This window comes from Diaphorina citri, unplaced genomic scaffold (genome assembly GCF_000475195.1).
Source record: "Diaphorina citri unplaced genomic scaffold, Diaci psyllid genome assembly version 1.1 scaffold65, whole genome shotgun sequence".
Lineage (NCBI taxonomy): Eukaryota > Metazoa > Arthropoda > Insecta > Hemiptera > Psyllidae > Diaphorina > Diaphorina citri.
In genome coordinates this window covers 326,203-349,351 of record NW_007377502.1, presented here as the reverse complement: position 1 = coordinate 349,351, position 23,149 = coordinate 326,203, and the positions used below count along the sequence as shown (strand labels likewise).

Below are 23,149 nucleotides of genomic sequence, written 5' to 3'. Positions count from 1 at the left end.
CTTTGTAAATTTCAAAGGATCAAATCAAGTCTTCTGGCGAGAGGGAAAGCCAGAAAATGGAAATATGCGAAAATGGTTAACCAATCAATATGAAGCATTCCCTAATCTCCTAATATGTCCAGCGATGTATGGTTTTGGTCCGCATTTGAAACCCCATGAAAAAACCGATAACCAACTCACATGAGTCATGAGTTAGGTACTCTTTGTAAATTTCAAAGGATCAAATCAAGTCTTCTTAACATGCTTTTTAGCCCAGATATGACCGACAAACTTTGTTTCCAATTTTGATGAAGCATATCTCAACGTTATTAGAGAGAGAAAAGACCTTCTGAGACCGAACGCCGGCGACAAAATCTGCGTGTAGACTTTATGCTGTTTTGTGTTTCCAATTTTGATGAAGCATATCTCAACGTTAGAGAGAGAAAAGACCTTCTGAGACCGAACGCCGGCGACAAAATCTGCGTGTAGACTTTATGCTGTTTTATCAATATTTCTTGGCGTTTCAAAATGAACTACACCTGAAGTCTTTTCCCCGTACAAGATGTGGGAGATTGCGAATGCTTTCATAATTTCCCTCACATGTCTCATATCAAACACAGGAGTGAGGTGTCTAGATCCCGCATCACTTTTATATCTCGTCTGTTTCGTGTCAAGGTGCTTTTTATTTTTGTTAGGATGTAGATTAATGACGCCCGTGAGCTTTTCCCGCAGACAAATCCACTGTCAGACTTGTTCCGATTTCGCCGCATATAGGTAGTTCCCAAATCAAAATCACACTTGCAATCATGTACTTTCATTGGTAAGTCTAATATGTACATAATTGTGTAGTGACTGTAATGAGTAATAAGTAATGTCCCCGAGTAATGATGAAATTTAATCAAGTTCCCAAATCAAAATCACACTTGCAATCATGTACTTTCATTGGTAAGTCTAATATGTACATAATTGTGTAGTGACTGTAATGAGTAATAAGCAATGTCCCCAAGTAATGATGAAATTTAATCAAGTTTTTTCCAAAACATCGAGATAATATCAATGCTCCCTATTGATGCAAGAATAAGAGAGTAACTAGAAGCAAGTAAAGAGCCCAATACCTCTTTTTCCAAAACATCGAGATAATATCAATGCTCCCTATTGATGCAAGAATAAGAGAGTAACTAGAAGCAAGTAAAGAGCCCAATACCTTGCAATACAAAACAATAAGTTAGCGTAGACACTACTCGTACTTTCTGTACTCTCATGTCATTAACAGTAATGATGAGTTGCAGACAGTGGCGTAGACAACAATAAGTTAGCGTAGGTACTACTCGTACTTTCTGTACTCTCATGTCATTAACAGTAATGATGAGTTGCAGACAGTGGCGTAGACAAAAAGAAATTGGGTTATTGATCTCGAGTGGAGCTGCTTCCGCTTTCTCATCTGAGTACAATATAAACGTGATTTTAAATTTGAAATTTAAAATGTACGAAAAGAAGTTTACCAAGAGAGAGAGTTTCTCATCTGAGTACAATATAAACGTGATTTTAAATTTGAAATTTAAAATGTACGAAAAGAAGTTTACCAAGAGAGAGAGAGAGAGAAACAAATTACATACCTACACGAATACTTTTGCCTCTTCTTCCTGTTCTGTACCAAGAATACAAGTGCCTTTGTCAAGGAATGCTCTAAAAGTTCAAAAATTTATTCAAATCAAAAAATTCAGTGCTTAAATGTTCTGACATCCTATAAATGACCACCATTTTTTAAAGAATTACAATGACCAATGAACCAAAAGAAATACAAGGATAATTATTTCAATCAAACTTTGCAGATCCTCCACTTGTTAACTCCCGGCCAGGAGGAACGGAAATGAGGCCGTCGTCACACCTGATGAATATTTTTCTTTAATCAAACCTCATCAAGTTGCTTACATCTTACATTATACTGGGTGATCCATAATTATCGAATAAAACCTCGACTACTAGTATGCTGAAATTAAACTACTAGTATGGAATTTCTCTAGTACCATCTGCTACAATTTTCAACAAAAGAAGTACATAGGTAGATATCTTTCTCCTTTCAGAAGGCCAAAGCGCTTTCCAATTATAATTTTGTTTATCCTGTGAGAAGTGTAAGAATTAACATGTTCGAGTTGATTGTGATTTTCTATCTCGTCTGTTTCGTGTCAAGGTGCTTTTTATTTTTGTTAGGATGTAGATTAATGACGCCCGTGAGCTTTTCCCGCAGACATATCCAGGGTCAGGTTTGTTCCAATTTCGCCGCATATAATTCTCGGATAGTTTTATTAAAAAAGAATATCAGATCTTTTTAAATAAAGCTGAAACCTTGTAATCAGCTGATGTGTCTCTTTTCTTTCGATTTTAACTCCTATATCAATCCGAACAATGTCCGTAATCATGGATGTTTCTGCTTGAATCACAACAGATTACAAGCATTATATTCAAATCTACCTTTGTTTCTTAATCTGCTCTTTCTTATTCCTCCTTTCTTGTTCTGTTGAAGAGCGCTTCTACCCTTCTAAAGCATTAGGAACCATCTGAGAACACCACTGACCCATATTCCCATACTCGTGGAAATAATACCCGACGAGTGAAAAAAAGGAAACCTTAGAACAGTCAGCACATGCAGCCAGCGTAGCACAATACGAAACCTTGTTTAGAAACAGAACGGGAAGCGAAGGAAAGTTCGTTATTTCTCCAACGCATTCGGAAAACAATGGAGGGAAAAGTTTTCCATTCACTTTTTCTTTTGACTGGAGCACTAATTACGTCAACAGCGCCCGAGATGAGCTCCCATTTCGACACTGGCATGAAAAACATCGAGACTGAGATACCGGGACTCTGAATGAACACGGAAAACCTCATTGTTCCAAATGCCTGGATAGTCTGAACGGCTGTTCTTCATGTGTTTTTATAAAGAACTTTCAGCTTTTTTTTTCTAATTAGGTAATAATAATAATTGAGATTGCGCTTACTTGCACTTCTCAAATAGAACTAAGGAGTCCCTTTACAACGTAGATAAGCTTAACCCAACCTTTAGGGCCGTTTGCCCCTATCCTCATTGTTCCAAATGCCTGGATAGTCTGAACGGCTGTTCTTCATGTGTTTTTATAAAGAACTTTCAGCTTTTTTTTTCTAATTAGGCAATAATAATAATTGAGATTGCGCTTACTTGCACTTCTCAAATAGAACTAAGGAGTCCCTTTACAACGTAGATATAAGCTTATAACCCAACCTTTAGGGCCGTTTGCCCCTATCCTAAGTCCCTTCACCTCAGCAGAAGACTATTCCCACTATTAGGGTCAAATTATTATCAATGTTGAGGATAAAATTCCTTACCTTAGCTGGGTTAAACCCACGCTCTCCCTCCTGATAACCAAGCGACAGCTACACCACCGAAGTACGTAATAGGTATCTTCTGTTTTATTTGATAAATCTAAAGTTGAGTAGATAACTTCAAACTAGTCTTTCTTTCGAAGAATCTTTCGTTCCTTAACCAGACATCAGGATTCAAACTGAGAGGCCTCTAAATTTTGTTTCTCAAATCTCTCATTGACCTAGACCGCTACAGATTGGGTTGATCTGGAACTGGTTGAAGTCATCATCATCACAAATTATGTAAATGCAGTAAATGAAGCGACAGCTACACCACCGAAGTACGTAATAAGTACCTTCTGTTTTATTTGATAATTCTAAAGTTGAGTAGATAACTTCAAACTGTGGTCTTCCCTTAAAGAATCTTTCGTTTCTTAAACAGAAATCGAGCTTCACATGAAGAGGCCTCCAAATTTTGTTTCTCAAAACTCTCATTGACCTAGACCGCTACAGATTGGGTTGATCTGGAACTGGTTGAAGTCATCATCATAAATTATGTAAATGTAACAAAGCCAATCTTCAAATCTTAAAGTGGTTTCAGACCTAGCCTCATGTTAATTCCATCTCTGATATTGTCAATGAACTGAGTGATGTTATGTTTCACATTTTATTACTTTTTCGTGGTGGGCTGTGGATGATCTATGAGATAAGTGTACTAATGTTATAGGACAAGTTGTCGAGAGAATTCCGTGTTTTAGACCTAGGAGTGGTACCATTCAGCAGGTTAATAAAATGTTAGAAGGTGCTGTAGCCACAGAGATTCTGGTCGCTTTGTTAATGAAAGAAAGAGTATAGCGTTTATGAGACCTGTGCTACTGCTACCTGCCTAATATAAAACAGATTACCAGATAGTTGGTAACCTAAGTCCCTTCACCTCAGCAGAAGACTATTCCCACTATTAGGGTCAAATTATTATCAATGTTGAGGATAAAATTCCTTACCTTGGCTGGGTTAAACCCACGCTCTCCCTCCTGATAACCAAGCGACAACTACACCACTGAAGTACGTAATAGGTATCTTCTATTTTATTTGATAAATCTAAAGTTGAGTAGATAACTTCAAACTGGTCTTCCCTTAAAGAATCTTTCGTTTCTTAAACAGAAATCGAGCTTCACATGGAGAGGCCTCCAAATTTTGTTTCTCAAAATTCTCATTGACCTAGACCGCTACATATTGGGTTGATCTGGAACTGGTTGAAGTCATCATCACAAATTATGTAAATGTATAACAAACCCAATCTTCAAATCTTAAAGTGGTTTCAGACCTAACCTCATGTTAATTCCATCTCTGATATTGTCAATGAACTGAGTGATGTTATGTTTCTAACATTTTATTACTTTTTCGTGGTGAGCTGTGGATGGTCTATGAGATAAGTGTACTAATGTTATAGGACAAGTTGTCGAGAGAATTCCGTGTTTTAGACCTAGGAGTGGTACCATTCAGCAGGTTAATAAAATGTTAGAAGGTGATTTAGACCACAGAGATTCTGGTCGCTTTGTTAATGAAAGAAAGGGGGCAGCGTGGGTGGGTGATGTGGCAACTTGGCAACATTGTGTGGCGTGTTTTAATTACAAGAAAGTGTGAGACTGGAAAACAGAAACACTTTCGGTCCTGAATATAGAGAGCGCCAAGGAAGAATGGTATTGGACTGAAACTTAGAGTAGCCTTCCCCAAAAGTTACCCTGGACCAAAGCCCAGCGGAAATCTGGGCAGGTAACTCTACGAAATTAGGTATAGTCTCCCTAGTTCACTCAACCAGAGACCAAACGTCCCAATAGGAACGAATTCGAATGATTGGAACATTGAAATGCCCAGTCAATTCATTGACAGTAGATAAACCCCTATTTCCAGCAGAACCTACAGCCTTACCATAATAGCCCTTGATTGACGAAAATCAGAACATTTTAACAATGCATAACAAGAAGCTAGACCAAGCCTTTGGTTATCTAGCCTCAAACCGAAGTGAAAGGGACGCGAGAGAATGATTTAGTGAGTAACTTTCATGTAAAAGCTTAAGCTAATGAATTTAGCGACTGTATTAGTGCAGAACGGGAACACAGAAGGATTAGCAAAATACCTCAAAAATGGTGGAACATACAAATGAAGACATGACAAGTTGTGTCTAAAATCTAAATGAATATAAATAAAACAATAGGTGTACCGGTATTACTGCTAGCATGCTGCATATTCCCAGTATTTATGCCACATGTATGAGGTTAAGGTGGCGAGAGGGAAAGCCAGAAAATGGAAATATGCGAAAATTCACATGAGTTACTCTTTGTAAATTTCAAAGGATCAAATCAAGTCTTTTTAACATGCTTTTTAGCCCAGATATGACCGGCAAACTTTTTGTTTCCAATTTTGATGAAGCATATCTCAACGTTAGAGAGAGAAAAGACCTTCTGAGACCGAACGCCGGCGACAAAATCTGCGTGTAGCCTTTATGCTGTTTTGTCAATATTTCTTGGCGTTTCAAAATGAACTACACCTGAAGTCTTTTCCCCGTACGCTCTTTCTAAACACGAGGAGACCTAGATAAGTCATTTAATTGTATGAGACAACTTGTAGAGTCATAATGCTGGACATTACTTTTTGTAATGATACAATTTGTAACACTCATTAGTTTAACTTGCAGGACATCCAGCTCTTTGATAAGGCAAGGTATTTTATCTTATTTTCTCACTAATCTTGGGTCATAAAAATATCATGGTCATTTTCTTCTACAATCTTATTCAACGGGTTACAAAACAGGGCTAATCAATCATTTGCTCCATGGAAACGTGAACAAATTACCTGTCGACTTTTTGATTATCTTGGGGACTTTAATACCCAGGGAGTTTTTGAAAAGTTAGCACATAATCCATTGTATAAATGACCACCAGTTTATTCACAGCTCAGTGATAAAATGATTTCGTCACCGTGTATATTTTGTATTCATCCGATCTCTCATCCAACACCATTGCTACATATTGGCATTACTGTTTGACCTTTAATGTTTTCAAGATGCTTTATTTCATTTACTTTTATACGGGGTGGATGTAAGCCGATTGCATAGAGTTCATTTGGCAGTACCTCTTGCTTAGCGGGGTTATTTTAGACGTCACGTCAGCGCAAATGAGGTATTATTCCAGAATTATTGAAATTAATAAAACGAATAAAAATACTACCTATCTCTACTGAAAAACCATAAGGTTCAGCAAAAAATTTACAAGTTTCTCGACTAATGTTATGTAGTTACTTTTACCTATCATAGGCATCATCCAGTAGGTACATCAACTATCCACAGCGCTCACCTACATACGTTTGTGTGAATATACTAGCCACGATTTAGAATATACTTATACACAAATTAGAATAATGTAATTAGACATTGTACAAGAAAACGTGTGAATTGTGATAAGTCTTCTGTCGGTTAAGGTCATCGTAAATGATTGATCAATGCTATTAGGTCGGAGTTGTTTACCAACGAAGCTCACACTTTAGGCAATGAAAACTCTGTGAACTCAGAGAACACGAAATTCAAATTAATTGGAATTGATGGAAATGTTACGGTGTTAATCAAAAGTGTTTAATTACAGCTGAGATTTGTTAATAAAAGATCGGAGGCTAAAGTCTAATTACAATTTAGTACATTCATTGTTTCCGAATATGCAATTAAGTCTTCGTTCATGATAATTAAATTTGCTTGTTAATACGCTCAGCAGCTTCACTTTCTGGAATGTTTATTCGAACGATAAAAAGTTCACTATTGTATTCACACTGGTCAATTTTTTTAGAGACAGTTTTATAGATTTTGTTAGCAAATATTTGGATGACTTTTTATGAAACTGCTGAGGTCAGGGTCACACTACCAAGTCCAGTGCTACCATGATGACATTCCATCACTACCAGGTAGTTGGCACCGATGATTAATGTCAACGACACACGTAATTACCAGCGTAAACAAAGGTGGTACGCTATTGTTGGCAGGACTGAAATATGTGGATAATGATGATGAAGAACTTGGATTAAAATATGAAGACTATGGAATCGAGGATTACAAACCAGAGACTGACTTTGGTGAAATGTGCCGACGCATTCATTGAATGAGCAACGTGTGTTGGAACACTTGAAAATCATTGTAAATAAGAAATCAACCACCAAACAAGAAACAAGGAAACAGTTCGTGTAAAAAATTCGCAAAACCAATCGCCCAAACTTTCTTCACAACTGAATCAGAGAGTATAGTTATTGGTGCTCATCTTATAATTCTTCAACATCATATCTAGTAATACCAAAAAGCATCATGGTAGCAACGAAAAACAACTACCAATGTATGAGAAATGAGAATAATATTGGTAAACCAAAATGTAACCTGATCTAATGATGGTCCTTCCTGAGCTCTTCTACAAAAGAGAGAAGAAACTTCGAACGGTGAAAAATATCGATAGATAACCAACCGAATGTTAAAGTTCACAGGTGAAGAGGAATAGAAGTAGGCATGTAACATTAAGATGAGAGGAGTAGAAGAGATTGCAATGAAAGGAACTCTTAATAACGACTGTACAAGTGCAGAACGTGTGAGAGAAGATAGCGAGATGAAAGTGTGTGGCTGATATGTGGGCAAGGACCCCCCCTGGCCGTAACAAAGTGGAAGTTTATCACTCAAATAAATCTTGTAGGTTGTGTCATAGGTTAGACACGGGGGCTTGGGATATAGAAGAAGATCATCAGAGACAATTATGTTTAAGTGCTTTGAAGCTGCTTTTCCCATAATGTTGCTACCTGGGGTCTATGGGCTCCGTCGAAATTTAGATGAGAGACTACCATGTACTTTTCCACTTTCTTTACTGTGCTAATGAGAAACACAAATATGTCGGTTCATTTTTATAGTAACTAAGTATTACATACTACCACTTCTAATGAATTATAAGCCTATCACTAAGTTTCTTTATCTAATTAGTGCCAAAGTAATTTCAGATAAGGATTAGATATTCGTTAGTTTTTTGGCAATCCAAATATCATTTGTTTTCTGAGATGTGACCACATCAATGATTCAGGATATTGCGGTTGTGGCTTCTGTTCGCATGATCTGTATTGTTTTCATCATCTTGATTCGACTGATTCTAATAACTTTTCACTTGGTTACTTATTTGATTTATTTCCTACCTACTAATATTGGTAGGTAATTAGGTCCAAAATATAATAGACTTATTTGTAGGTTTCAACATAAACAAATAATTCAATTTGTTTGGGGTTTTCTCGTTTACATTTCATCTGGTGTGACAAAAGGCGCAGATTATAATGTTTCAATAAAATGTTTTGGTAATTTTGGAAGGGAGTTGTTTATGCTCAAAATAAATCAAAGTACTCCCAATAGTGGTCTAATAATAGACTTGTTGAACACTAAGTATCGAAACGATCTTCTGGAATCAAAGTTCCAGGAACACAAATAATACTCAATACTGAACAGATTCTTCTAGGACCTAGTTACATACATGCTGTAGAAGGTATAGGTAAAGCAAATGCTCCGATTGTAATATTATTAACAATGCCGTTTACCATGCTCAGTATATCAATGGTCGAAACAATAGAATTAATAGATTGTTCACTGCAGCTAAAATAATAAACGTAAATAAAGCGCACTCTTGCATCTGCATCAGCCAAAAACGTGATGCAATCAGCAAAACTCCCAAGCCCCCATCCTTCCCTAAAGCTTTCTGTTCGCATGATCTGTATTGTTTTCATCATCTTGATTCGACTGATTCTAATAACTTTTCACTTGGTTACTTATTTGATTTATTTCATACCTACTAATATTGGTAGGTAATTAGGTCCAAAACAAAATAGACTTATTTGTAGGTTTCAAAATAAACAAATAATTCAATTTGTTTACTCGTTTACATTTCATCTGGTGTGACAAAAGGCGCAGATTATAATGTTTCGATAAAATGTTTTGGTAATTTTGAAGGGAGTTGTTTATGCTCAAATCAAAGTACTCGCAATAGTGGTCTAATAATAGACTTATTGGACACTGAGTATCGAAACGATCTTCTGGAATCGAAGTTCCAGGAACACAAATAATACTCAAGATACTGAACAGATTCTTCTAGGACCTAGTTACATACATGCTGTAGTAGGTATAGGTAAAGCAAATGCTCCGATTGTAATATTATTAACGATGCCGTTTACCATGCTCAGTATATCAATGGTCGAAACAATAGAATTAATAGATTGTTCACTGCAGCTAAAATAATAAACGTAAATAAAGCGCACTCCTGCATCTGCATCAGCCAAAAACGTGATGCAATCAGCAAAACTCCCAAGCCCCCATCCTTCCCTAAAATCGAAACGATCTTCTGGAATCGAAGTTCCAGGAACACAAATAATACTCAAGATACTGAACAGATTCTTCTAGGACCTAGTTACATACGTACTGTAGTAGGTATAGGTAAAGCACATGCTCCGATTGTAATATTATTAATGATGCCGTGTACCATGCTCAGTATATCAATGGTCGAAACAATAGAATTAATAGATTGTTCACTGCAGCTAAAATAATAAACGTAAATAAAGCGCACTCCTGCATCTGCATCAGCCAAAAACGTGATGTAATCAGCAAAACTCCCAAGCCCCCATCCTTCCCTAACGGTCTATGGGCTCCGTCGAAATTTAGATGAGAGACTACCATGTACTTTTCCACTTTCTTTACTGTGCTAATGAGAAACACAAATATGTTGGTTCATTTTTATGGTAACTAACTTCACTTCTAATGAATTAGAGGCCTATCACTAAGTTTCTTTATTTAATTAGTGCCAAAGTAATTTCAGATAAGGATTATTAGGGAGGTGTAATTAGTTTAAATTTTCAATTGTTTGGTCACCAAATTGCAGTTTATGCTCATTTATATGGGGCGGTAAAATTGAATAATTGTGAACTGCAAACTTCTGCCTCTGCCAGCATTTTTGTGCACTGGATTTTGTTTTTGTATTTGTATGCATTCATGGCTCACATAATCCTGTTTGGGCAAATAAACTGGGTTAATTAAACAAAATCGGGATAAAAAATCTAAAGGGTAATCTCTGGTATTTGATTAAAAGTCACTGACACATGCCTCATAGATTGGACATTTCTGAAACCATTGACCAGTTTACCAATGGTAGATTCTACCATGCACACCTATCATAATCAAAGATTCATCGAAGAACACAATGAACATCTATCTGAAGAAAAGAATAGGGCTATCAGAATAGTGGGAGCATGAAGAGTCAATACACCCACATGTCATGCAGAGAATCGAGATTTTGTTATGATCGTCACGGACCTCAGGCATCTAATCAAAGCATTCAACACAATCACGACACTCGAGTCTGCAAGGTGAAGGATTTCCTGAGTTCGGTATACCTACCTGGCAGATATATCGAACTTGGAAATACATGGACAATAGCTGTAAATGCTATGATAGAGACTAGAAAGTCCTGTAATGTTAGTGACAAAGTTTGTGCTATTATTCGTCTGTTAACGATGTCGACGCAATGTCACTGGTATATGTAAAGCTCTAACTCTAATTAATAAAATATGATGAGCTCAATTCTTTTCATAGTATTGTTGTAGGTAGACATGGATGTACAGTTGTACACCCGGGGGCAAGTCTGTCAAGCATGGAAAGATATTCGTCGCCTAGAGCTAGTTCATTGAGACAATTCGTGTGTAAGGACCTCTTAGCTTTCATCACATGCTGGGCTCAACAAATAATGGAATCCATCAATCAACTTGGCTGGAGTTTACGAGTTACAACAGTGTTAAGTGTAATTTGATTACACTTGTTCTTTATGCGTCAGCTAAGCATCTATCACAGTATTGTTTGTACTAGATTACTGCGAGGTAGTATTAATTAGTTAATTACTTTGTCCCGATCGCCGTGGGTGATAGCATTTATGTTCGTGAGACCTGAGATAAGATGTTGGCAAAGGTAGCTCTGTTAAGACTATTTGGAGATATATTGTAGAGCTTTATAGTGCCATAGTAGCATCAATGATTACACACCTGATATTTAAGCATTCAACCAATCAGATCACATGCCCGTTGCTATTGTTCCACAAGGAGAACAGTTATGTCCACAGCGTTAGGTCATAGATCACCAGCAGGAGTTTCCATGGCATCCTCTTTGTTTACCTTAGGTACTTTGTTACGCTCTACTACAACAACTAGGTAGTTAGGTCCTGAGTAAATTGCAGTCACGCAGTAAGGTTCTGCGTCTTTTATACTTTGGTTTCAAAAGAGAAAGAAGTCGAAGAAGGGTAACTACAACATGATTTTTTTGGCCCTGACCATGAAAATATATTTTGTGACAATGTGACATGCTAAATTATTGGACAGAAAAACGTAAACGCTTACATTTTAATTTCATTACGAACCATACTCCGAACAATTTGTTGTAATTCTCTCTTATTTGGAAACTTTTCTTTTAACAAATAAACTTTAACTTAAATGTTCTATGAGGTATTATTATAAGTTTCATTTCGGATTGCACACAGGGGGCGTCAAAAGTTCGAGTCCAAGGAACAAAAGAAATATATGTAACCCTCGAGGATCATTGGTACCTACTTAACTTGTTATGTGGAGATACTACTTAACTATTGGCACATCACACAGGGGGCGTCAAAAGTTCGAGTCCAAGGAACAAAAGAAATATGTAACCCTCGAGGATCATTGGTACTTAACTAAGTTATGTGGAAATACTTCATTGGCACATCGACACAGGGGGCGTCAAAAGTTCGAGTCCAAGGAACAAAAGAAATATGTAACCCTCGAGGATCATTGGTACTTAACTAAGTTATGTGGAGATACTTCATTGGCACATCTACGAGTATCTTACAAGTGCATACCTAGGTATCTATTCTTTCATACTAGCATAATTCAAATGTACGAGGTATCGCTTTGGGACAGTTTCGGAAACCTTTTGTTCTCTTCAAAAATATGGTTCATAAATCAGAAGAAAAGACTTGTTTGCATGGAACATTCAAATAAGTAACAAAGTATGTAACTCCTAAGTCCTGTGATTACGCCAACAACCAAGCAGCATTAAACAAAATAACACCTTTATCGCTGACGCTCTGATTACTAGTGAATCGGAATATCCAGCTACAGGAACAATTGATGATACTTTTCCTCGTGTCACAAGGGTTTTATGACAAGGGGCCCCTAAAGTTGGCCTATGAAAATTCACGCCCTTTGTGTAACTTTTAGTTCACACTGTGAGGAAGTATTAAGAGCTTGCACGTAATCAACATTTCATTCGTTTTCAGAAAAGTTTTAATCTTTTTCAATTTCTTTCTTTTCTTCAGAAAGAACAATGGCGAAAGAAAGACTTGTTTGCATGGAACATTCAAATAAGTAACAAAGTATGTAACTCCTAAGTCCTGTGATTACGCCAACAACCAAGCAGCATTAATCAAAACAACACCTTTATCGCTGACGCTCTGATTACTAGTGAATCGGAATATCCATCCAGCTACAGGAACACATGATGATACTTTTCCTCGTGTCACAAGGGTTTTATGACAAATGTACGAGGTATCGCTTTGGGACAGTTTCGGAAACCTTTTTGTTCTCTTCACAAATACCTATGGTTCATAGAAGATTCAGAAGAAAAGACTTGTTTGCACGGAACATTCAAGTAAGTAACAAAGTAACTCCCAAGTCCTGTGATTACGCTAACAACCAAGCAGCATTAGCCAAAATAACACCTTTATCGCTGACGCTCTGATTACTAGTGAATCGGAATATCCAGCTACAGGAACAATTGATGATATGAAAATATGTACGTATTTCAAATTTACTCCTAAATTTTAAAGTCCACTATTTGTCAGAAGAACGAAATATGCCTGAGGTAAAACCTACTAAAGTGAAGGCCCAAACAAACCAGCCATTTGTCAAAAAAGAAGAAAAAAATTCTCGAGCTAAAACATTACAGAGACAGATAGAAAAGAGAAAACCCATGGAGGTGTCAAAATAGCAGGAAAAATTGTGGCAATTTGTGGTTGCCGGATGTGTATGTAGGCCTTTGGTAAGGTCGAAAGAATGTGTTGGGCAAACAATATTTCTTCTTATCATTTATTTTTATTTAGAGCATTTAAACTTGACAGGTCTGCAAAATGAAAATTGAATGTGTTGGGCAAACAATATTTCTTCTTATCATTTATTTTTATTTAGAGCATTTAAACTTGACAGGTCTGCAAAATGAAAATTCTGATGAAAATATGTACGTATTTCAAATTTACTCCTAAATTTTAAAGTCCACTATTTGTCAGAAGAACGAAATATGCCTGAGGTAAAACCTATTAAAGTGAAGGCTCAAACAAACCAGCCATTTGTCAAAAAAGAAGAAAAAAATCCTCAAGCTAAAACATTACAGAGACAGATAGAAAAGAGAAAACCCATGGAGGTGTCAAAATAGCAGGAAAAATTGTGGCAATTTGTGGTTGCCGGATGTGTATGTAGGCCTTTGGTAAGGTCGAAAGAATGTGTTGGGCAAACAATATTTCTTCTTATCATTTATTTTTATTTAGAGCATTTAAACTTGACAGGTCTGCAAAATGAAAATTCTGACTGCCACTTGCAACCATTAATTTTCATGAAGATGCGGATTTTTCTCGCACGGTTCTACAGGGGTGTGGTGTGGAACTGTAGAATTCTGTAGATTGCATACGTCACGTTTAGCACTGCACTACTAGAACGAACAGTGAACACCAGAAGTCTGGTCTTGGTAATGTTATGAATGTCTTGGTAATGTACCTTACGGAATTAGAATTATAGGATTAAAATTACAACGTAAACTTCTGAAGAATATCCGCTAAAGATGTACCAAAATATGGCCCTACTACTTTTATGTTTCTTGACTGTTCAGATTGTAATCTGAATTTCATTGATCAAATAATAATTATTATTTGATCAATGAACACAAACTGACAGTGACAACTCATAGATGAAAGACATTTTCTACGAGTGTCTCGTTTGGAGAAAATAAGAACTGAGGAAAGAATGGCCGAGTGCCAATGACACCAACCATTAATTTTCATGAAGATGCGGATTTTTCTCGCACGGTTCTACAGGGGTGTGGTGTGGAACTGTAGAATTCTGTAGATTGCATGCGTCACGTTTAGCACTGCACTACTAGAACGAACAGTGAACACCAAGACCAGACCAGGTTCTACAGGGGTGTGGTGTGGAACTGTAGAATTCTGTAGATTGCATACGTCACGTTTAGCACTGCACTACTAGAACGAACAGTGAACACCAGAAGTCTGGTCTTGGTAATGTACCTTACGGAATTAGAATTATAGGATTAAAATTACAACGTAATCTTCTGAAGAATATCCGCTAAAGATGTATCTACCAAAATATGGCCCTACTACTTTCATGTTTATTGACTGTTCAGATTATAATCGTAAGTTCATTGATCAAATTTCAATCTTGTCACAAACTGACAACTCATAGATAAAAGATATTTTCTACTTCTGGTCTTGGTAATGTACCTTACGGAATTAGAATTATAGGATTAAAATTACAACGTAATCTTCTGAAGAATATCCGCTAAAGATGTACCAAAATATGGCCCTACTACTTTTATGTTTATTGACTGTTCAGATTATAATCTGAAGTTCATTGATCAAATAATAATTATTAATTGATCAATGAACACAAACTGACAACTCATAGATAAAAGACATTTTCTACGAGTGTCTCGTTTGGAGAAAATAAGAACTGAGGAAAGAATGGCCGAGTGCCAATGACATTGAAGAGGCTGATTTGACCTTGAAAGATTCAATGCTCCTCATGCAAAACACTTTGCCCAGTGAGCGTGAAATTATCCCGGCACTATCATCTCAGCATGCCAGAGCAATAGGCACTGCCTCTGGCAGGATCTCTGGTTTGTAATGATTCTGAGCAAATATTTGTTTATGTTTTGAACTGATATCTCAAGGGTCAAAACGTTGTAGAATTGATGGTAAAGATTTTATTAAGGTAGAGTTTTACCATAGCAATAGGCACTGCCTCTGGCAGGATCTCTGGTTTGTAATGATTCTGAGCAAATATTTGTTTATGTTTTGAACTGATATCTCAAGGGCAGAGTTGTGAAGTAATGATTACTTGATGTAATTAATTCCTAGTTCTAATTACTAGCTCATGTAGTTGTAATCCCCCCAAAAAATACCACTTCATGGCATAAAAAAGACCCCGCCAAGTCGTTCCTCCCAAAACAACACATTCCGGGATAGAGATTCAAGATTTTATTCAAGGGTCGAAAGTGAAGACGTATTGTTTTCCTACGAATGCCACCAAAGAAGTTATCTTTGATACCAATTGCACATACATAAAAAGATGTAGATATTAGAGTATTCCCATACATACTAAATACACATCTCGGAACCTATCCCTATAGTCAATGAATTTACCCAGGTAGTGCACTTAAATAAAGGCCTTAAAATACACATCTCGGAACCTATACCTATAGTCAATGAATTTACCCAGGTCTGAAACAAGCCTTTCTACATTTCACAATCTACAGGTAGTGCACTTAAATAAAGGCCATTTTTTACTCGTACTTTCAAGTGAAAGACTAGCTTTCAGAAAAAAAGGCAAAAAGTACAAACTCGCACTTTATGAAAACCTTGTTCAGACATTCACATTGCATAAATGAAACTGCAGTTGGAGTTGCAATTTCTATTTTGCATATTACATATGATATCTATGGTGGATGATAACAATCTCTTGTAATTTTATTAAACTTAATATTCATAATCTAGTTCCTTACTGATCCATTATTACGAAACCAAACGTATAATCGCGGATCGCGATCTATTACCAATTCTAGGTCGTCAGAAAGTGCATTTTTGGTCCGACAGACAATACTAGTGAATATGGTAGCTGCATTCTGCATACATTCAAGGAAATTCGAGAAGTTCCAAGAGGTATTATTGTACTCCCTGGATTTTTCCTTCTAAATATAGTCATTTGAGAGATCAAATTATCAAATTCTGGGTGTCCTTAGAATGTAAACTCCCAAACCTTAAACTCAAACTGCAGAGTGCTATGGGTAGATACAGAGAGATTGTCTAATTAAATGCAGAAAAGGTGCATAGCATTGCATTGTCCTCTACAAAAATGCATTGTCTGCTTTGTCGCAACTTCGATAACAAGGTCACTCTAGCACAGCATGCACTTCTGTGAGTCATGTTTAGATTGTTCACTGCTTTTATTCAAATAACTAGCAAGATATAAAGAAGTAAGAATATGCTACTATTACTATCACAGGCTAAAGACATACCGTTACTCATGTTGAACCTTTTGCCCTTTGCTCCTCTCAGAAGGCCAAAGCGCTTTCCAATTATAATTTTGTTTATCCTGTGAGAAGTGTAAAAATTAACATGTTCGAGTTGATTGTGCGATTGTGGCATTATACCAAGTAGATAAAGAAGACTTTATCCTACTTAGTATGTTACTACGTAAGCAAACTAAATCCATGCTACTGATTGTAAATCCTATCTATCTTATCGTAAACCTACTTCTAGTTGCAACGAACAAACTAATTAGGATTTAACCTTTCTTTTTAACTAGGTACCCATTTAATTAACAAAATTTTGCATAACCCAATACTCATCATCTAATGAAATATGCCTATGCGAAGTCTTATCAACAGGTCATTCTTTCGACTCTTATTGGATCTTCATCTTTTTTCATCTTCTTGGATTGTTTTCTCTTCATACTTCATATTCATCTTATTGGATCACTTTTGACTCCCAGTTGGGCCGCTTAAACCTGAATCTGAAATGTTTATAATATATCTGAGTCCTGAGTCACTGACAAACACCTAGTCTCAATATTTGCTGAAGTGTTGAAGTTGAAACTGTTGAAAGGTCAAGTTCTTGATCATTTCTGACACTACTGACGTGCCCCTCAAATCCGCATCACCCAATCCTACACAAATGAAATAAGGGGTGCACGGCCCGCATTTGAAAAAACAAGGGGACAACCAACAAACCTTTGAACATTTTAGCAAAATTCAACTTGTAGGTATACTTTTTCCTTACATTCTAGGTACTCTATATCAACTCTATCAATTACTATTCAATTTATATATTCATAGAATGAAATAAGGGGTGCACGGCCCGCATTTGAAAAAACAAGGGGACAACCAACAAACCTTTGAACATTTTAGCAAAATTCAACTTGTATACTTTTTCCTTACATTCTAGGTACTCTATATCAACTCTATCAATTACTATTCAATTTATATTCATAGATTTTTTACTCAGATTTCTCGTCAAGTCAAGCCGTGTATCCACAATGTTTTGAAAGTGGCTCCAACAGGCAAGAAACCAGAGTCATCTGGCCAGAAGATTATACCTTGACCCTTTATCTACTAACCTCAGACCTGGGATGAAACCCGTCATACGCTCCGAGCTATTTATAAAAATATTTCAATAATCTCTTGTTGGTTCTCAAGGACTACTAGAGCGTTTAGAGCATCACAACCTGAACATACTACCAGGAACTCTTCACACAGACCATGGAATTTGTCATCCAATATTTTTACGTGCAATATTTTTCTCTCTCTCCTCTTCGGATTTATTTTTTAAGACTGAAATAACTAAGTAGGTAGGTACTTACTTGCATTTTTGCCCCTAGATAGCCATCGCCCCCTTTATCGCTCCTTTTATTGATCACCCCCCATATCGCCCCCTAAGGCTTTATCGCCCCCATGAAAATCTCCATCGCCCCCAAGGGGGCGATATCGCCCAGGTTGGGAAACACTTGAAACCAGAGTCATCTGGCCAGAAGATTATACCTTGACCCTTTATCTACTAACCTCAGACCTGGGATGAAACCCGTCATACGCTCCGAGATATTTATAAAAATATTTCAATAATCTTCTTGTTGGTTCTCAAGGACTACTAGAGCCTGTTTAGAGACTTTAGAGCATCACAACCTGAACATCCTACCAGGAACTCTTCACACAGACGATGGAATTTGTCATCTCGTGAATCTTGTCTTAGTCAGACTTCTTTGTCGAATGTTACGTTGCTCTGACATAAAAATGTTACTTGAGACAAAGCTCATGTTATTAAACTCGAGGACAGTGTGTAATAGAGCTTAGAGTAGTAAGAGGTTTGAAATTTCACTAATTTATATCTCACATGAGATTCTTTCAATCACTCCATACTAATTAGTAATTAGAATTAGAGGTAGGAATTCCCATTTCATATATATCCTCATATTCATCATATTATTGAATTATGACCCTTTATTAAGGAGCGCGGTAACACAATGTTTGACCTCGCTACCAGAGAGAGATATTGAGGTTGAAGAACAGATCATGAGAGTGGTTGTTCATCTACTCATCACTTCAGCTACCTATCCATCATATTCAGGCATACACTTCTATTAAAGTCACATGTTGAAGCAAAGATCACGACAGTCGTTATTTTGTAGCTCATCTTTTGCCGAGCCACCTCTTGAAAATTCCAAAATGTGTCTGGGCCACCTTGGTCTTGACTTTACACGTTAGGAGCATCTTCATAACGTGACTATCGTTAGGATTCACAGCTACAATCGGGTTTTATAGTACCACTTGGACATGAGATTCTTTCAATCACTCCATACTAATTAGTAATTAGAATTAGAGGTAGGAATTCCCATTTCATATATATCCTCATATTCATCGTATTATTGAATTATGACCCTTTATTAAGGAGCGCGGTAACACAATGTTTGACCTCGCTACTAGAGAGAGATATTGAGGTTGAAGAACAGATCATGAGAGTGGTTGTTCATCTACTCATCACTTCAGCTACCTATCCATCACATTGAGGCATACACTTCTATTGAAGTCACATGTTGAAGCAAAGATCATGTCAGTCGTTATTTTGTAGCTCATCTTTTGCCGAGCCACCTCTTAAAAATTCCAAAATGTGTCTGGGCCACCTTGGTCTTGACTTTACACGTTAGGAGCATCTTCATAACGTGACTATCGTTAGGATTCACTGCTACAATCAGGTTTTATAGTACCACTTGCCTATAACATGATCATTTTAGCTCAATACTATGGCTCAAGTGGGCGGGGCACACTTGTGTAGTAAAAAATCATTTTGCCCATGGCATATACGATCATAACGGCGAATTGGATTTAGAAAACAAAGAATAAAGAATGGCAGATTAGGGAATTATATTGAGCGCGAATTTTCTCCTACATAGATACCCATACGAACATGTTCAAGTTGACAGTATCAACAGAAAGCACAAAGCATCATAATACCATCTTTGGATTCTTACGTCTTAGTAATGGAACTTTAGCCATCCCTAAATAATTGATGTAGGTTTTAGCTTATATACCTAATTATTATGCTCAAAAAAGCTCTTTCTGTGGCGAAAGATTAGCAACAGTGAGTACTTTCTTTAAACCTGAAATATTTCAACTCTGCAGTTTGGCGAGCTGTTAAGTCTTCCATCTTCTGATGATATAGTTTAACTTGCAGGACATCCAGCTCTTTGATAAGGCAAGGTATTTTATCTTATTTTCTCACTAATCTTGGGTCATAAAAATATCATGGTCATTTTCTTCTACAATCTTATTCAACGGGTTACAAAACAGGGCTAATCAATCATTTGCTCCATGGAAACGTGAACAAATTACCTGTCGACTTTTTGATTATCTTGGGGACTTTAATACCCAGGGAGTTTTTGAAAAGTTAGCACATAATCCATTGTATAAATGACCACCAATTTATTCACAGCTCAGTGATAAAATGATTTCGTCACCGTATATATTTTGTATTCATCCGATCTCTCATCCAACACTATTGCTACATATTGGCATTACTGTTTGACCTTTAATGTTTTCAAGATGTTTTATTTCATTTACTTTTATACGGGGTGGATGTAAGCCGATTGCATAGAGTTCATTTAGCAGTACCTCTTACTTAGCGGGGTTATTTTAGACGTCACGTCAGCGCAAATGAGGTATTATTCCAGAATTATTGAACACTATTAATAAAACGAATAAAAATACTACCTATATCTACTGAAAAACCATAAGGTTCAGCAAAAAATTTACAAGTTTCTCGACTAATGTTATGTATAGTTACTTTTACCTATCATAGGCATCATCCAGTACATCAACTATCCACAGCGCTCACCTACATATGTTTGTGTGAATATACTAGCCACGATTTAGAATGTTCCAATATAGCACCAAGCACTTGAACTCCAATGATATGCACTTTTAAAGACATCACTCAATCTACAGATCTCCTAGGATTTCAATAGGATGATTTGATTTGTTTTTCTTATCTAAATGTTCAAGTGCGCGATATAAGTATAGTTGATATCTATGTTTTCCATCCAGAGTTGTAAGGAAGAGTTTTTTGGCCTTAAAGATAACCTAGGTTTTTAAAATATTATTACTACTTTCAAGCTTTCTGACTTTCTCTAATTCCCATCATAAATATGTCCATTATTTGCAACATTCACAACGAAGATTGGTACGCCTGATACTTGATATGAGGACCTCTATTGTGGCAAACGCCAAAAATAACCCACGAAAGAGTAACGTGTGTTGTAGAGAACAATAATTTTGAATAAGAAATCAACCACCAAACAAGAAACAAGGAAACAATTCGAGTAAAAAAATTCGCAAACCAATCGCCCAAACTTTCTTCACGATGCAAAAATTTCAAGCTCGAGCATTCACTTCGTAAACTTGGACAATCAGGATAAGACTTTTTATGTTAACCAAAATCCTTTTCTATCAAAATAACTACTGATAAGCCTAATGTCCTTAACAATAAAAATCTCTCCTCTAATCCGCTTACATAATCAACTACTTCAAAGCTAATCAACTATGAAAAGATTAACATTGTATTCGTTAGGCTGCGGGACACTGCAGATATTTTCTAAGTGTTTTCTGAAACAATAAAAAGCGTTTTCTCGAGTTTACATTGAATTAGAGTGCGCTATTAGATCATAAATCTTTTCTTCAAATGCGTTTTCTCGAGTTTACATTGAATTAGAGTGCGCTATGAGATCATAAATCTTTTCTTCAAAATGTTCTAAACTTGTTGAAATAGTCTAAACTGATTATGTGCCATTCTCTGTACAATGTCCAACAAATCCACTAGATATTTTCTTATTCAATACATCAAACACTACATTTAATTATTCATGTCCATAATATTTATATCTTTTTGATAAAACTTTGAACTTACCTCCTTATCAGGTCCTATCCAAGCATCTCTTTTGATTTCATTGTCCTTCAAGCTGTGCGAACTGAAACATAGATAATAACAAAAAATCAGTTTCATTAATACATGCACCCAAGTGTTCATTATCAATGTAAACGAAAACAAGTTTCTAAAATTAAAACAAAAGCGAGGAATATTTTAATGTAAAAAGTTCAAGAGTATAAAATAATACCAATAGGAGGAACGGAAATGAGGCCGTCGTCACACCTGATGAATATTTTTCTTTAATCAAACCTCATCAAGTTGCTTACATCTTACATTATATACTGGATGATCCATAATTATCGAATAAAATCTCGACTACTAGTATGCTGAAATTAAACTACTAGTATGGAATTTCTCTAGTACCATCTGCTACTATTTTCAACAAAAGAAGTACATAGGTAGATATCTTGGTTTATTGGATAGTATAATAACGCAAAAGTTCAGAAAAGGGGAAGTTTTTTTGTGCCTATCCTAAAGGAGGTTACATCTTTTAAAAGATTTTGTGATAGAAATGTATATATGTACACCCTAGTTCACAAAGGGTACAAGTGACATTTTTTGCGAAATCGAGTTATGTGTTAAAATGGGTCAATGAAATGGGTTCATCGAGTTATATGTTAAAATGGGTTAATAAAAATGATACCTAGGTGTCATTTTCACGTATACCATCAACCCATTACGTACACTAGGTATACCATTTTAACACATAACTCGATTTCGCAAAAAATGTCACTTGTACCCTTTGTGAACTAGAGTGTACATATATGGTCACTTTTGGTAGGATGGAGATGGTATCTAAATAAATGTTCTTTTCTGGCGAAGAGGTTGGTAAAATTTGAATTTGAAACTCCGATATTTGTGCACGCATTTTCTGTAAAAATGAATTTTTATAATTTATTATGAACTCATTTTATTTACTGATAGAGGTTTCTTGTAATAAGAACTTGTAAATATTGTAAGAACAGCAATGTGCAAGTAAGAAGTGAATATAAAAAGCTGAAAACCCTCTTAAACTTTAAAACCCACACTGTTGGGTAGGTAGGCAACACAACACAAATGTTATTCAGTTCAGTGAACTTATGAATTCTACATGAAGCGCTCTTTATTTATCTATGTTTACAAGGTTCTTTCTACTGAACCAATGTATAAGTTCCACAAATAAATTGAAAGCATTTTCGTGTGTTAATTTTAAATGCTTTAGAAAGAAAGGGGGGAAAAAAACATGATTCAAATAGAAGGACTTTGATACTCAACGCTTGAATTGAGGAAAAACTCATTCCTAGCTATACTTAATGTTGACATAAGAGAGTCATGCACATCATCTGCGTACATAAATAACTTCCCTTTGCTTATGGTGGGCAATCTATAAATGTACAAGTTGAATAAGGTACATGATAACACTCTACCTTGAGAAATTGAAAATTTATTACACAGTCAGTGGCGACAAGCGTCCGTTTAGTCTTGTTTGTTGCGTCCTATCCTTTAGAACCAATTCAAGACTTTTCCTC

The 23,149-nt window shown here is 36.3% G+C and overlaps 1 protein-coding gene across 3 annotated transcripts in view; it reads right to left on the bottom strand.

Annotated features, from left to right (window-relative positions):
- Positions 1-23,149, bottom strand: part of LOC103519512 (polycomb group protein Psc) — a 70,486-nt gene that overhangs the window by 6,876 nt on the left and 40,461 nt on the right. For 2 of the 3 annotated variants that reach the window (XM_026831020.1, XM_026831009.1), the window contains exon 5: positions 21,621-21,681. The exons of the other annotated variant lie outside the window; for it this stretch is intronic. In XM_026831020.1, coding sequence (XP_026686821.1) covers positions 21,621-21,681 — 61 coding nt within the window. The remainder of the gene's footprint in view (positions 1-21,620; positions 21,682-23,149) is intronic. 3 annotated transcript variants of the gene reach the window in all.